This window comes from Rhinopithecus roxellana, chromosome 13 (assembly GCF_007565055.1).
Source record: "Rhinopithecus roxellana isolate Shanxi Qingling chromosome 13, ASM756505v1, whole genome shotgun sequence".
Taxonomy (NCBI): domain Eukaryota; kingdom Metazoa; phylum Chordata; class Mammalia; order Primates; family Cercopithecidae; genus Rhinopithecus; species Rhinopithecus roxellana.
Window position 1 is genome coordinate 101,147,745 of NC_044561.1, and position 16,865 is coordinate 101,164,609.

General features: G+C 43.4%; 1 protein-coding gene across 2 annotated transcripts; it reads left to right on the top strand.

Annotated features, from left to right (window-relative positions):
* Positions 1 to 6,138: 6,138 nt before the first annotated feature.
* On the top strand, positions 6,139 to 15,225 carry SNRPB (small nuclear ribonucleoprotein polypeptides B and B1). Of its 2 annotated transcripts, none has more exons than XM_010379013.2 (7): positions 6,139 to 6,289; positions 9,199 to 9,350; positions 11,126 to 11,237; positions 12,967 to 13,119; positions 13,637 to 13,775; positions 14,098 to 14,223; positions 14,927 to 15,225. In XM_010379013.2, exons 1-7 carry the CDS (start codon positions 6,287 to 6,289, stop codon positions 14,935 to 14,937), a joined length of 696 nt encoding a protein of 231 aa, XP_010377315.1. In that variant the 5' UTR covers positions 6,139 to 6,286; the 3' UTR covers positions 14,938 to 15,225. The 2 variants fall into 2 exon arrangements, with proteins under 2 accessions (XP_010377315.1, XP_010377314.1); XM_010379012.2 differs by having other exon boundaries at positions 15,073 to 15,225.
* Positions 15,226 to 16,865: the final 1,640 nt, after the last annotated feature.

The window sequence follows — 16,865 nt, forward strand, 5'->3', positions numbered from 1 at the left end:
CTTCAGCAAAGTCTCAGGATACAAAATTAATGTGCAAAAATCAGAAGCATTCTTATACACCAGTAACAGACAAACAGAGAGCCAAATCATGAATGAACTTCCATTCACAATTGCTTCAAAGAGAATAAAATACCTAGGAATCCAACTTACAAGGGATGTAAAGGACCTCTTCAAGGAGAACTACAAACCACTGCTCAGTGAAATAAAAGAGGACACTAACAAATGGAAGAACATACCATGCTCATGGATAGGAAGAATCAATATCATGAAAATGGCCATACTGCCCAAGGTTATTTATAGATTCAATGCCATCCCCATCAAGCTACCAATGAGTTTCTTCACAGAATTGGAAAAAACTGCTTTAAAGTTCATATGGAACCAAAAAAGAGCCCGCATTGCCAAGACAATCCTAAGTCATAAGAACAAAGCTGGAGGCATCACGCTACCTGACTTCAAACTATACTACAAGGCTACAGTAACCAAAACAGCACGGTACTGGTACCAAAACAGAGATATAGACCAATGGAACAGAACAGAGTCCTCAGAAATAATACCACACATCTACAGCCATCTGATCTTTGACAAACCTGAGAGAAACAAGAAATGGGGAAAGGATTCCCTATTTAATAAATGGTGCTGGGAAAGTTGGCTAGCCGTAAGTAGAAAGCTGAAACTGGATCCTTTCCTTACTCCTTATACGAAAATTAATTCAAGATGGATTAGAGACTTAAATGTTAGACCTAATACCATAAAAACCCTAGAAGAAAACCTAGGTAGTACCATTCAGGACATAGGCATGGGCAAGGACTTCATGTCTAAAACACCAAAAGCAACGGCAGCAAAAGCCAAAATTGACAAATGGGATATGATTAAACTAAAGAGCTTCTGCACAGCAAAAGAAACTACCATCAGAGTGAACAGGCAACCTACAGAATGGGAGAAAATTTTTGCAATCTACTCATCTGACAAAGGGCTAATATCCAGAATCTACAAAGAACTCAAACAAATTTACAAGAAAAAACAAACAACCCCATCAAAAAGTGGGCAAAGGATATGAACAGACATTTCTCAAAAGAAGACATTCATACAGCCAACAGACACATGAAAAAATGCTCATCATCACTGGCCATCAGAGAAATGGAAATCAAAACCACAATGAGATACCATCTCACACCAGTTAGAATGGCAATCATTAAAAAGTCAGGAAACAACAGGTGCTGGAGAGGATGTGGAGAAATAGGAACACTTTTACACTGTTGGTGGGATTGTAAACTAGTTCAACCATTATGGAAGACAGTATGGCGATTCCTCAAGGATCTAGAACTAGATGTAGCATATGACCCAGCCATCCCACTACTGGGTGTGTACCCAAAGGATTATAAATCATGCTGCTATAAAGACACATGCACACGTATGTTTATTGTGGCACTATTCACAATAGCAAAGACTTGGAATCAACCCAAATGTCCATCTGTGACAGACTGGATTAAGAAAATGTGGCACATATACACCATGGAATATTATGCAGCCATAAAAAAGGATGAGTTTGCGTCCTTTGTAGGGACATGGATGCAGCTGGAAACCATCATTCTTAGCAAACTATCAGAAGAACAGAAAACCAAACACCGCATGTTCTCACTCATAGGTCGGAACTGAACAATGACATCACTTGGACTCGGGAAGGGGAACATCACACACCGGGGCCTATCATGGGGAGGGGGGAGGGGGGAGGGATTGCATTGGGAGTTATACCTGATATAAATGACGAATTGATGGGTGCTGACGAGTTGATGGGTGCAGCACACCAACATGGCACAAGTATACATATGTAACAAACCTGCATGTTATGCACATGTACCCTAGAACTTAAAGTATAATAAACAAACAAACAAACAAAACAAAACAAAACAAAACAAACAAACAAAAGACCAAATGAATTGCCTGTTTAATCCCCGGCTCTGAATTCATGACCTCTTTTCTCTTATTTGTAGACTGGCAAACTAATTGAGTTGCAAGGCATCTAGAATAGCCAATACAACCTTGAAAAAGAAAAGGGAGGAGGATTCACACTTTCTGACTTCAAAATTTACTATAAAGCAAATGGTAATCAGGATAGTATAGTACTGGTATAAGGATAGCCACATAGATCAAAGGAATAGAATTGGAAGTCCAGAAATAAAACCATATGTCAATGGTCAATGATTTTCCCCTAGGGTGCCAAGATTATTCAGTGGGGGAAAGAAGAGTCTTTTTAACAAATGATGTGGCGACAACTGTCTATCTACTTACAAAAGAATACAGTTTGACCCCACCTTATACCATATATAAAATATGAACTAAAAATGTATCAAAAATCTAAATGTAAGAGCTAAAACTGTAAAACTATTAGAAGAAAACAAAGGGGTAAATCTTCATGATCTTAGATTTGGCAAAAGAAATTTTTCATATTGCACCAAAAACATGAGCAACAACAACAATGAAAAGATAAATTAGACTTCATCCAAATTAAAAACTTTTGTACAGGATTATTATCAAGAAAGTGAAAAGGCCAGGCATGGTGGCTCATGGCTGTAATCCCAGCAGTTTGGGAGGCTGAAGTGGGTGGATCGCTTGAACCCAGGAGTTCAAGACCAGCTTGGGCAACATGGTGAAACCCTGTCTCTATAAAAAAATACAAAAATTAGCCAGTGTGCTGGCATGTACCTGTAGTCCCAGCTACTCGGAAGGGTGAGGTGGGAGAATTGCTTGAGCACTGGAGGTCAGGCTGCAGTGAGTTGTGATCGCACCCCTGCACTCCAGCATGGGTGATGGGGCGAGACTCTGTCTCAAGAAAAAAAAAAAAAAAGACAACTCACAGAATGGGAGTAAACCTGTATAAATCCTATATCTGACAAGGGACTTATATCTGTAATGTAGAAAGAATTCTTACAACTCAATAATAAAAGGCAAATTGTCCAATTAAAAAATGAGCAAAGGATCTGAATGGGCATTTCTCCAAGGATGATATATAAATGGCCAACAAGCACATGAAAAGATGTTCAGCATCATTAGTCATGAGGGAAATGCAAATCAAAACCACGATGAAATTGATAGCACTTCACATTCATTAAGATGGCTTGAATCAACAAGTCAGATAATAACAAATATGGGTGAAGATTTGGAGAAATCAGAACCCTCATACGCCCCTTGTGGGAATGTACAATGGTGAAGCCACTTTGGAAAACAGTCTAGCAGTTCCTCAAATGATTAATCAGAATTATCATATGACTCAGAAATTCCACTCCTAGCTAGATACCAAAGAGGAATTAAAACATGTCCACATGAAAACTTGTACATGAATGTTTACAGCAGCATTATTTATAAAAGCCAAAGGTGGAAACAATCCAAATGTTCATCATTTGATGAACTGAAAAACAAAATATGATAGTCCCCTCCTTATCTGAGGAGGTTATATTCCAAGATCCCCAGTGGATTCGTGGAATGGCAGATACTACCAAACCCTATATATACAATTTTCTCCTACACATATATAGCTATGATAAACTTTAATTTATAAATTAGGTACAGTAAGAGATTGACAACAATACTAATAGAACCATTATAAAAATATACTGTATTAAAAGTTACATGAATGTGGTCTCAAAATATCTTGTTGTACTCTACTCACCCATTTTTATACTGCAGTTGATTATAGGTAACTGCAACCACAGAAAGTGAAAGATGGATATGGGGGGACCACTGTACATCCATACAATGGAATATTATTTGGCCATAAAAAGGAATGGAGTATTGATACATGTCATGACATGGATGAACCTTAAAAACACTGTGCTTAGTGAAAGAAGGTAGTCACAAAAGACCACATATTATTATATGATTCCCTTTATATACATTTTCTAGAATGTCCTTCATAATATTCATCCTTCTGATAGACCTGAGTGTAGGTTCAGGTCTCTGCTCACATACCATTCCTCAGAGAAGTTTTCCCTGAGCACCTCACCAAAATCGTATCCCATCCCTCTCAGTCCTCTGCCTTTATTTATTTTTTTCATATCACTCTAATGTTACATTACATACTTATTTATTTGGTTTACTATGTCTTTCTCACTAGAATGTAAAGCTCCATGAGGGAAAGGACTTTATCCCAATAACAGTGCATGGCCTTAGTAGATGCTAAATAAAAATTATTTTAAATGCATGCATGAATGATGTGTTAGGCAGCTGGGTAAGGTGGGGGCAAATGAACACCTGAGGAGCCAGGCAGACCTATATTCCCACTCTGACTCTGCCACCTTGGGCAATATATTCATTTCTATGAGGCTTCACCTCTTCATCTACAGGTGACAGAAACCAGATAACAGAACATACCTTTTAGAGATGGTGTGAAAATGACAAAGCACCAAGGTGGAAGCTTTCCTTGCTGGGTTTGAGGAACAGCAAGGAGATTAGTGTGACTGGAGAATGATGAATGAGGGGAATGTTGAAGGAGATGAGTGAGGTTGGAGAGGAGTGCAGAGTTAGATTTCATTCCATGTGTGCTGGGAAGTTTTTGGTAAGTGGAGACCAGGGCATGACATCATCTAATATCCCAGTACGTTTAGAAGGATCCCTCTGGCTGCTGTGAGAACAAGAAAGGAAGCAAAGAGACAAGTTATGGGCTTGTTCAATGATCCAGGACAGAGATGATGGTGGCTATGACTAGAGTGGAAGCAATGGAGTGGAAGACAACAGTCATGTTCAAGATAGTTTGAAGGTGGGGGCCACAGGATTTGCTTATTCTTTTCAAATTTTCATGAATTCTTATTCAAATTCATCTTTTGATGAATTTGATTATTCGATGGTAGAGAAAGAGAAGAATGAAATATGCTTCCGATTTGTCATTTTCTTTTTTTCCTTTTTTAATCCAAGAAACTTCGGGGATGGGGAACACTGGTGAAGTGGTTTTAGAAAGAGTGAATAGAATCAAGAATTCAGTTTTCAACATGTTAAATTTGGTATACCTATTAGACATTCACATCACGCTGGCAGCTGGATATAAAGGGCCAGGAGTTAAATGATGAGGCCAAGGTTAGAGGAACAAACTTGAAAACCCTGGGTGTATATATTGTATTTAAAAGTCATAGGAAGGGCCCAATGTGGTGGCTCATGCCTGTAATTCCAGCACTTTGGGAGGCCAAAGCGGGTGGATCACTTGAGGTCAGGAGTTCAGAGACCAGTCTGGCCAACATGGCGAAACCCCGTCTCTACTAAAAATACAAAAATTAGCTGAGTGTGGTGGCACAGGCCTGTATTCCCAGCTACTCGGGAGGCTGAGACAGGCGAATCGCTTGAACCGGGGAGGCGGAGGTTGCAGTGAGCCGACATTGCGCCACTGCACTCCCGCCTTGGTAACACACTGAGAGTCTGTCTCAAAAGAAAAAAAAAAGTCATAGAAAAAAAAGTCATATGACTGGATGCGATTATCAACAAATATGGGTAGAGCCCTTATTTTGTGCTACTAAAGTGTTCTAGGCACTACAGCAATGAGTGATACACAAAGAGAAGAATTCACACCCTTATGAATCTTACATTCTAATGGGGAGGGGATAATAAAATAACAAAAATATACAGCGTGTGAGATAGCAAGAGGGAAATACAGGAGAGATGAGGATGAGGTGGGTGGGAAGGTTACAGGATGGCTAGGGAAATCCTCACTGGGAAAGTGTTATTTAAGCTTAAGTCTTGAAAGAGGTGAGGGCAGCAGCCTTTTGGTATACCTTGAGGACTAGCATTCCAGGCAGAGGCAAAAGCAAATGCAGAGGGGCTGAAAAGGAGCACGTCCAGCCAGTGGAGGGAAAAGCAAGAATAGTGGCTGTGAAGGAGACAGCCGGGGAGGGTGATGGGAAATGAGGACCGAGAGTGTAATGGGAAAGGTGGGGTGAAGAGAAATGAGTGTGAAACAGAGCAGGCCTGAGTACAGATTTAAGCTAGGAAGGTGTCCAAACAGGAACTTAAGGCTCTCCTATTACTTCAAAGCGGGATGTTAACGCCCAGTCCCCAGGCCCCGCCCCTGCTCGGCACAAGCTGCGCTCCGGGGCCGGAACTCTAGGGCTCCGTGTCCGGAACTCTAGGGCTCCGTGTCCGGAACTCTAGGGCTCCGTGTCCGGACCGGAAGTAGATTTCCACCCGACCGCATTTTAAGTGCTGCGCATTTCCGGTAGCGGCGGCGGGAAATCGTCTGCGGGAGAGAGGCTAGGCCTCTGTGGAGGCGAATCCGGCGGGGATCAGAGCCATCAGAACCGCCACCATGGTGAGGAGGGCACAGGCTGGCGGCGCGGGAACTTCCGAGTCTGTTGTGGAGTGGGAACTGCGACTGATCGGGGAGGAAGCCGTGGGTTAGAGTTACTTACGGCGGTGAAGGCCTGGGCCTTGGCCGCTCGGTCTGGGCGGGAAAGACCAGGACCTTGGCGGTTCGGCTAGGCATGGGGTCGAGGAAAAGGTTGGAACCGGGGACAGAGGCCGAGGTCGTTCGGCAGGGGCGAGGGTAGAACCGCGGCTCTCGACACCGCTGTAGCCATAATGCCTGGGACCCCGTAGGTACTAAGTTAACTTTTGCCGAATAAATATATGTCCCGGGCTTCGGAGCAGGCACTGGAGCCGCAGGGGGACCCGGTAAACGGCTCAGACTTGTGAAAGGTTGTGAGTCTGAGAAAGAGTTGCGGACGTGGGTGGAAGGGGCTTGTGGACCACGCTAGAGTCTTGCTAGGTCTACTTGGAGAGGAGGGAGGAGGAGGGGATGGGGAATGTTTGGAGGAAGAGTTCCACTCAGTTGTTCATCATATTTCAGTGTTTGCCTGTGCCTGACTTCTCAGGCGCTGGGGCTACTCTCTGAAGTATGTTTGCTTCCTTCACAGAGGTAGTTGGGGACACATAATATAATTTTATGGTCATTCGGTAAAAGTAACGGCGGCGGGCGGGGTAAGAATGTTTTCTCAAATAGATGGTTCCTGAGCAGATTCCTAAAAGATTAGCAAGAATGTACCCGGCGAAGATGGGGGGAGTATTACAGACCCGGAGAACTGAAGGAACAAAGGCTGAAGGGTAGCAAGATTTTAAAAGTTACTGGATTTTTCTGTGTCTGTTGACTGAGAAAAGGTTGCTGGAGGAGAAGGGAAGAAAGAGTAGGGAAGACGGGAAGAATTGTCAGGAGGCTAGTTACTAAAGGCCTTCCATGTTATTTTACCTTGGTGGTGGTGAGGCATGTCATTGAAGGATTTAATTTAATTTATTTTTATTTTTTTGAGATGGAGTTTTGCTTTTGTTTCCCAGGCTGGAGTGCAGTAGCTGGATCACGGTTCACTGCAACCTCCGCCTCCCGGGTTCAAGCGATTCTCCTGCCTCGGCCTCCCTAGTAGCTGGGATTACAGGCGCCCGCCACCACGCTTGGCTAATTTTTTGTATTTGTAGTAAAGACGGGGTTTCACCATGTTGTCCAGGCTGGTCTCAAACTCTTGACCTCATTTAATCCACCCACCTCGGCCTCCCAAAGTGCTGGGATTACAGCCGTGAGCCACCTCGCCCTGCCCACTGAAGGATTTTGACCAGCAAAATGACGTAAACTTAGTGGTGTTGAGAAAGATTGCTCTAGCTCTGGCGTGTATATTCGATGGGACTGGAAGCAGGAAAACCTGGTAGGATGTTGTTTGGATAATTGGTTAGAATAGGCACTGGATTCATTCTGTCTAGGTTCCAACACAGCTTTCCAGCTGTGAAACTGGGCGAGTTACTTAACCTCTCCCAGCCTCAGTGACCTCATCTGTAAAATAGGGATAATAATGGGTCCAATTTTGAGGATTAAAAGATGTACAGTGCTTATCACAGTGCCAGATACACACTGAACATTAGTTCAACTGGACCAGTGAATGTTGCCCTGAAGGTTCAGATCCCTTGTGGTTAGAAGCTGGTTAAAATGGTCATTGAAGGGAAACTGAACCACCTAACCTGAGAGTGGCTCCAGTATCTGTGTGGAGTCAAGTTTCGTTTTTGTTTTTTTGAGATGGAGTCTTTCCCTGTCACCCAGGCTGGAGTGCAGTGGCTTGATCTCAGCTCACTGCAACCTCCACCTCCCAGGTTCAAGCGATTCTCCTGCCGCAGCCTCCCGAGTAGCTGGTGATACAGGCCTGTGCCACCACACTCGGCTAATTTTTGTATTTTTAGTAGAGACGGAGTTTTGCCATGTTAGCCAGGCTGGTCTCGAACTCCTGACCTCAGGTGATCTGCCCACCTCAGCCGCCCAAAATGCTGGGATTACAGGAGTGAGCCACTGAGCCCAGCCATGGAGTCAAGGTTTTGATCTGCATATTTGCAGGTTCGGAACTTTGTTGTCTGAGCTCACAGAGATGAACAGAGGTCCATAGAAGGCACTTGCGGGTAGGACTGGGGTATAGCAGTCAGACTGATGGGAGGATGATACACGGATCAAATGCCAGGTGATTTGTTTATAGAGAGAAATACAACTGCTTAGGGTACCTGACAATTCACAAAGTGATACCTATATAGTCACTTCCTTATTTTAGCACATTGGAACCCAGGTTATAAAGACAGAAATGTTTGTTGGGTTAAAGACCATTGTATGTCCAAACCGATTCGCACCCTAACCACCAGAGTTTCCCTCTGCCAAATGTAATCTTGGAGGCACACTAACAAATTCTTGATTTGTGGATTTCATTTTTCAGCTTGAAGCTCATTTCCTTCCTGATAACAAGCTTCTTGTTGATTAGATTTTTAGTTTCAGCCCCATTCTAGCTCCTCCTTTACTTAGTCTTTTTAATAAGATTTGGATGTTCCATAGCACTTGAGTCACATACCTATAATCTGCACAATGGTAGGTGGCTTTAGTATGTATGGATTGGATTCGTTTGGGGACACACTATATACTCTCATCCCTGCAACTGACACGGCATAGACAAAGGCAATTATAATATGAGAAAGACCGATTTTAAGGGAAGAGAGAATAGCAGATTACTGGGTAGAGGTCAGGCCTAAAACAGGGTGGCATGGGAGAATTCCAAGGAGAGGGCTGTGGGTAGAAGACTGAGCTAAGAATCTATTGAGAAAGATGGACACATGGACAAGAAGGCCATGGGAAGTTTTGGGGACGGCCAGAGGTGCTTTTGTCCAAAAGAGCAGAGTCTCATCCCTGTCCATTTCTCCTTGCAGACGGTGGGCAAGAGCAGCAAGATGCTGCAGCATATTGACTACAGGATGAGGTGCATCCTGCAGGACGGCCGGATCTTCATCGGCACCTTCAAGGCTTTTGACAAGCACATGAATTTGATCCTCTGTGACTGTGATGAGTTCAGGAAGATCAAGTGAGGAGTGGACTGTGGGGGGTGGAGACTGGAGGATGGGAATGGATTGAGTGGGTGGGCCAAGCAGTAGAGGTGGTGATGTAGCTAGTTGGTTCTTCTGTTTTTTCTCCAGTTTTAGAGGGCAGACTTAAATGGGGACATTGAACACTAAGAAATCTTTTTCAGTCCAGCAAACCTTGCTCTCTAGGTCTAGCAAAGTACAAGTTGTGAAGGGCTGCTAGGCTTTTTGTTTCTCTGACTTTGTGTGCCCCTGGGTACTGGGGTAAAGGGCTCTCATGTTCTCCCCACAGGTGTGTGAGGGGGGAGAGCTTGAGTTTCTGGCCTCATTGCCTATTTGTAAAGCTGTAGCCTAAAGGGCTCTCCCAATGCAGCCTGGTCTGAAACTGCTTTAAGAAGCCTCTGACCCTCTTCAGGGTAAGTGCTCAGCTCCCCATGTGGGTTTGGGGCCAGTGATTTTTGTTGGCATTTATACAAACAATTGGAGATATTTTCTACTTTGCTACAATTCCATAAGTTATTGGCTAACTCCCTTGTCTTGAGTCTCACAGATGTTAAGCTTTTGGCCCATTAAAAGATAAGATCTAGCTTCCCATCATGTTTTACATTCAAGGCTACTTGAGGCACTAAAAGATGATGTGACTTCCATGGTTGTCAGCTCTTTTGTCATATGCAGTGTCCATATTACGTTGTCCCTCGCTTTGAATTCTCTTTGATTCTCCTTGGGGCTGATTTCTTCTGTGGCCCAAGGTCAAGAAGTATAGTTTAAAAATGTGGTAGGGATGCCTTGGTGCCAGGTACATATTAGAGGGGCCAACAGATGAGTGTGGAGCTACTCCAAAGTTCCCTCCTGATAATAAAAAATGTTTATTGGAAAATATTTTTGAAAATACAAAGAAGTCTATGAGTAGAAACTAAAATACCCAGAAGGGTTTTTTTCTAATTATGAAAGGACAATACATGGTTGTTATTTTAAAAAATAAGAAAATGTGAGCCGAAAAAGGGAAAAACTGTCCATCCGCAGACAACCAGCTGATATACTGTAAAATATCAGAACAAAGTCTTTTGAGTTCTTTTTTTAAATCAGGCTATTTTTTCCCCTTTATTTTTAGGATCTTAGCTTTAGCTTTTTCCCCCACTTTCCTATCCTGTTGCAGTTATTTTTCCTACTTCACATTTATATTTTCATCTTTTCCTGGTTGTTGCTTTTTGGGGGTTTCTGTTTTTGTGCTTTTGAGGAACAGATATGAAATTTCAATTTCTGTGTATGTGAAATTTCTCTTAACCTTTTCCTTCTATGGCTTCTATTTCTGATGTAAGATGAGGGGCAGAATTATAGGCCTGTGAGGTTGAATTGATATTAGAAGGACACTGCACGTAAGTGAGGTGGGTGGGAGTCATTTGACCTGAATTGTTTAGGCAGCCTCCTAATGTTGGCAAGGCCTTAAGCTGAAGGGAGGTAATAGGGTCATAAGAAAGAAGACTTAGCCGAGGGAAGGGCCTTCACAGTTGCTGTGGAATAGTATATGGGCCAGAGCTGGGCTTTGTTGACCCTGTCCTATCTCTTGGTCAGTGTGTCCTCTTGTCGTGGTAGGAAACAGGAAGATAGCCACCTGAGAGGTTATGTGTTCGGCCTGCAGAGACTATCCAGGAGGGCTCTCTTGGGAAAGTTTGTGTACTGTTTGTTAGGAGATGCAGTGTAAGCAAATCTTGGAGGCCACTAGACAGGTGAACTACCCACCTCTAACACTTTTTTTGTTTCTTCTAAACCTCTCTAGGCCAAAGAACTCCAAACAAGCAGAAAGGGAAGAGAAGCGAGTCCTCGGTCTGGTGCTGCTGCGAGGGGAGAATCTGGTCTCAATGACAGTAGAGGGACCTCCTCCCAAAGATGTAAGTCAGAACAGGAAGCCTTGTGGAGGAGGGAGGCCCTACCATGAGCCAGGCTCTATGTTAGATTCTGTTTCATTGCAGTTCTCACAGGTATCCTCTGGATTTTGCCCCCTTTTTCAGATAATAAATAGAATCTTAAAGAGGTTACCCTGCAAGAAAGAAGTGGAAAAAGGGAACTAGAATTTGGGTATCTCTGACTTTAAAACTCTACTTCTTTCTCAGTTGATGTACGTAGTGAGTCAGTGGAGGAAGCACCTGAGGCCATCTGGGTCAGTTCTTAATGTGATGATAAAGCCTAGGTGGATCTTAAAAAGTTGTAACTCCAAAACAGTAGAATATGTGTGTATTTTGTTTTGTACAGTTATAGTTCATAGTTACTGAGAATCTGCTTTGCGCCAACCACTTCAGTATTTTATTTGATCCTCGTAAGTCTTTAGAGATAAATTCTCACCTTATAAATAGAGTAAAACAGGGCTTAGTAACTTGCCCACGGTGCCACAGCTACTGATAGGTGAAACTGACATTTGATCTCCGACAATCTTGATTCTGTAAACACCAAGCTACACATAGAAATAGAGCAGGCTTTAGAGACCTAGTGAAATTTGTTTTCCCTTTTGCATTTGAAGGCTTTTTTTTTTTTTTGAGGTGGAGTCTCACTCTGTCACCAGGCTGGAGTGCGGTGGCGTGATCTTGGCTCACTGCAACCTCCGCCTCCCAGGTTTAAGCGATTCCCTTGCCTTGGCCTCCTGAGTAGCTAGGGTTACAGGTGTGTGCCACTACGCCCAGCTAATCTTTGTATTTTTAGTAGAGATGGGGTTTCACCATGTTAGCCAGGATGGTCTCGATCTCTTGACCTTGTGACCTGCCCACCTTGGCCTCCCAAAATGCTGAGATTACAGGTGTGAGCCACCGCGCCCTGCCAAGATATTATTTTAATCAAAAGAGAATAATCCTTTTAACTTTTTACAAGTACACATAGATTATCTGAATTTTTTTGTACCTAACACATAATGTGCATATATTATGTTGTTCTGTGTTTTCACTTAATGTTAGCATTTTTCTAATTGCTCTACACCAAGTCAAGTTAATGACCGAAAGATTTTCTCAAGTGAGTACAGAGTTGTTTGTCCTCGTCATTTTCTTTTTTGGGGATTTTTACGTTTCTGCCTTTTCCAGTTACAAATGTCTGCAAGGGATGTTAGCATATCTTGGTTCAAAGCCCATATTCAAATTTCTTAGTACCTACTTCCAACAGGATTGGCTGGTCTAACATAACCCATTGTAAACCTTTGTGATCACAACCAGTTTTACCATAACCATGTCATTTGCAGATAAGGCAACTCAGCCTGGGATTGTGGGATTATTTGCCCATTGTCACCTAGTGGATTAGAATCAGCTGGGAATGGATCTCATGTCCCTTTAATGCCTTGCCTGCTGAACCCTGAGTGGAACCCTGGCCCTTTGCTCTTGGTTGAACTTTCACAGGAGTGCATATAGGTGGTTGAGTTGTGGCATGTTTCTCTAGACTTACTCTTAAGTTCTACCCTGCATCAGGGATCACTCATAGTCTTGATGGAGGAAGAATGGTGTTGGCACACATGGAGAGGTAGTATTTATAAGCTGTTTCGATGCCCTCTAAATCTGAGGGGCTCTCTTGGCAATGATATTCCGAAGTATGCTTCTGATCTTCAGGCCGCTGGGCATCAGAGCGTGTTTGTTTATTTTTCAGACTGGTATTGCTCGAGTGCCGCTTGCTGGAGCTGCCGGGGGCCCAGGGATCGGCAGGGCTGCTGGCAGAGGAATCCCAGCTGGGGTTCCCATGCCACAGGCTCCTGCAGGACTTGCTGGGCCAGTCCGTGGGGTTGGCGGGCCATCCCAACAGGTGAGGGGTTGGGGAAAGGGTGCCACCTCCTGGTGGCTAAAATAAAGGATAAAGGGGAGGGCCCATAGTTTCAGAAGGGTCCAGAGTGACCAATCTATGATTGTCAGACTATCAGTGTTTCACTGTGGTTTCTACATGGCCCTAGAATCAAGTGAAAATGATAATTTGCCATTGTAAATTATGCTGATGCTATCAAAGAGATGTACAGATTAGCCAACTTTATTTAAGGAAAATATTTTCATGACATTTGAAATCATGAGTCATATTTGAAAAGGCAGTTGCCTTCTCTCACTTGGATTGGACATCCTTACATTCAGGTCTAGAAGATGGGAGTTGGGCATTCAAGCTTGATCTTTCCTGACATGTGGTTTTGGATAGGCAGTCTAGTGGCTGAGAGTTGCAGCATTAAGGGATTTGGTGTCTGCTGTTTCCCGCTGTCCTTCCCCAAGTTGGGGAGGAGAGTGGGAAGCTGCATTGTAGTGTACTCTTCTAACTCTTTCTTCTTATATCCTGTTAGGTGATGACCCCACAAGGAAGAGGTACTGTTGCAGCTGCTGCAGCTGCTGCCACAGCCAGTATTGCCGGGGCCCCGACCCAGTACCCACCTGGCCGTGGGGGTCCTCCCCCACCAATGGGCCGAGGAGCACCCCCTCCAGGTGAGGAGCCCATAAGGAGACCAGTGCTAATTGATAGAAGATGCCTTAGCTGGATTCATGATGAGATATAACTGCACTGAAACTGATGATGAGTTTGTATAATTAAGCAGGATTACTCTGAGATCCAGCATGGCTGACGGATGAAACTAGTAGGACAAGAGCCATTGGGAGCCCTAGGTGCTTCCAATGTCAGTTTTCTGGGAGCTGCTGAGAGGGTGGAATGGTCCATCTTTCTCAGAACTTGGTGGAAAGCTTGGCAGTTTTTTTGCTACCTTTTCAAGATAGACACTTGAGCTATATTCTTGGGGCTTTTCTCTTGCAGGCATGATGGGCCCACCTCCTGGTATGAGGCCTCCTATGGGTCCCCCAATGGGGATCCCCCCTGGAAGAGGGACTCCAATGGGCATGCCCCCTCCGGGAATGCGGCCTCCTCCCCCTGGGATGCGAGGTAAGTGCCTGCAGTGGTAACTTTGGCTTCTTTCCCTAGAGCCTAGTGGGATAGGAAATGGAGGGAAGATTGCATTTAGACCATATCCCATGGGCTTTCAAGCCTTAAGTCTAGGGAAATCCAGAAAGGAAAGAAGAGGGAACATGTATTTCTTAAATTGAGCTTACCACCCCTCTTAGAACAGTTAGAGCAGCCCTGTACCCAAGGTGTTTCTCAATAGTCTAAGGCAGCGGCCTCAGGACACTATGAAATAATGCATTCTGAGGATCCCTAACAAAAGTTATGAGATTGTCTTATTGCTCTTTGGTTTGACAGTGCCTAGTAAGTAAGAGGGGGCTCTGGGCTTTGCTATATTATCATTACGGATTTCTCTTTAACTTCCGTTGGAGAAATTCGGAGATCAGTCCCCACATGGATTGGAAAATAGGCCCCCAGAGAGTTTGGACTCCAAGCCCAGTGTTCTTTCCCCGTAAGATAACCCATTGGCAAACTTGGTGACCCCTGTTTCTTTAGTCTGGGTTATTCCTCTATGGGTTTTTATAGGCATAGGAACCCAGTCAGCCTCAGAGAAATCCCTAGTTAGCACATATGCCTCATATACCCCTCTCCTCACTTGATTACTGCAGGGCCTGGGAGGCTGGGGCAGGGTTGGGGATTCAAGTTGCAGATCAGGCACTGACTAAACTTCTTACTCTTACTTCAGGCCTTCTTTGACCCTTGGCCACAGAGTATGGAAGTAGCTCCGCAGAGGTGTGGGCTCGATTCCTCAGGGCCACGTTACCACAGACCTGTTTGTTTCTTATGCTGTTGTTCGCGGAGTCTCATGGGATTGTCTGGTTTCCCTTACAGGGCCCCCTCCCCCGGGAATGCGCCCACCAAGGCCCTAGACTCATCTTGGCCCTCCTCAGCTCCCTGCCTGTTTCCCGTAAGGCTGTACATAGTCCTTTTATTTCCTTGTGGCCTATGAAAACTGGTTTATAATAAACTCTTAAGAGAACATTATAATTGCACCTATGTATCTTTATTTTTAGAAAAATCTTTGATATATTGGGTGCTTAATAGAGTCAAGAAGGGTTGCCTTGGAAAAATCCCTCATCTTAGCTTCTTCCCTATAAAACATTTTACTACCCATTTGCATCTGTACATCCTTGTACACTAAGATAATTAAAAAATGAACATTTTCAATTGAAAATTGACGTTTTCACTTAATCAGATTCAAAGATCCGTTTTCTTGAAATCAGTACCGATAATATCCTCTTGGGAAGGCACTTATCTGGATAGCTCCTCCATGAAGCAAATGCTAACAATGAAAATTCTACTGGGAGAGGAACAATTTTGGCATAACTTCCTGCCAGGGTCACACACATAACATATAACCTAACATAACTTTTGAGTTGTGGTATCTTCATGATTTCTTCCACCCAAAGTCTATTCAGTGAGCAGCACTCTAGTACTTAGTGCATCAAGCTCTAAGGGTACAAAAATAAGGTGAACACTGTTCTAAAGTTGCTGTATAGGGGGGAGATAATTGTAAATGCAATCAGCGGCACTTACCACATTAATAGAAGAAGAAAAAGCCATAGGATCTTCTCAACAGATGCAGAAAAAACATTTGAGATGATTTCAGTACCCTTCAATGGTAAATACACACAGCAAATTGGGAATAGAAGGGAATTTTTTTTTTTTTTTTTGTAAGAGATGGTGGGGGTCTCACTGTGTTGCCCAGGCTGGTCTCAAGATTTCTGCCCTCAAGGTATCCTGCCTCTGCCTGGGATTGCGGGCATGAGTCACTGCACCCAGCTCAGAAGGCAGTTTTTAAACAAGATTAAGGGATTTATGAAACATAGCTAACATAATAGTGAAAGACTGAAAGCTTTACCCTTATGATTAGGAATAAGACAAGGGTTCCCACTTTGGCCACTTCCAACATTGTACTGGAAGTTCTAGCCAGAGCGATTAGGCAAGAACAAGAAAATTGGAATTGGAAAGGAAGAAGTAAAACTATCTCTGCAGAAGATGTCCTGTGTGTAGGAAACCATCTACAAGATAGCTACTAGAGCTAATGAATGAATTCAGCAGTTTTAGGGTACAAGATCACATAAAAACTATTCCATACACCACCAACAATCTGAAAGGAAATAGAAAAGAATTACAGTTGGGATAGCAACCAAAAGAATACCTAAGAATCAAAGCAAGCAATACCGGAATAACCAGGAATCAATCAAACCAAGGTGGTGAGACTACTGAAAACTACAAATCCTGAAAGAAAACTAAGTAGATGAGGAAAGACAACATGTTCATGGATCCAGACTTACTATTATAGTAGCAAATAATAGTCTCCAAACATTCAATGTAATCCTATAGTAATTGCAGTGGTCATTGCAGAAGTGGAGAAGCTAATCCTCATATATATATGAAGCTGCAAAAGACCCCAAATAGCCAAAACAATCTTGATCACATTAGTAGAAGTCACAAAACTTAGAAAACTGTAATCAAAGCTGCATCTGACATAAAGATAGACAATGGATAGATGAGGGTACAGAAATAAACCTTTACATAAATGGTCAATTGATTTCCTGCAATGGTACCAAAACCATCTATTGGGGAAAGAGTTGTCTTTTCAGATGGTACTGGGACAACTG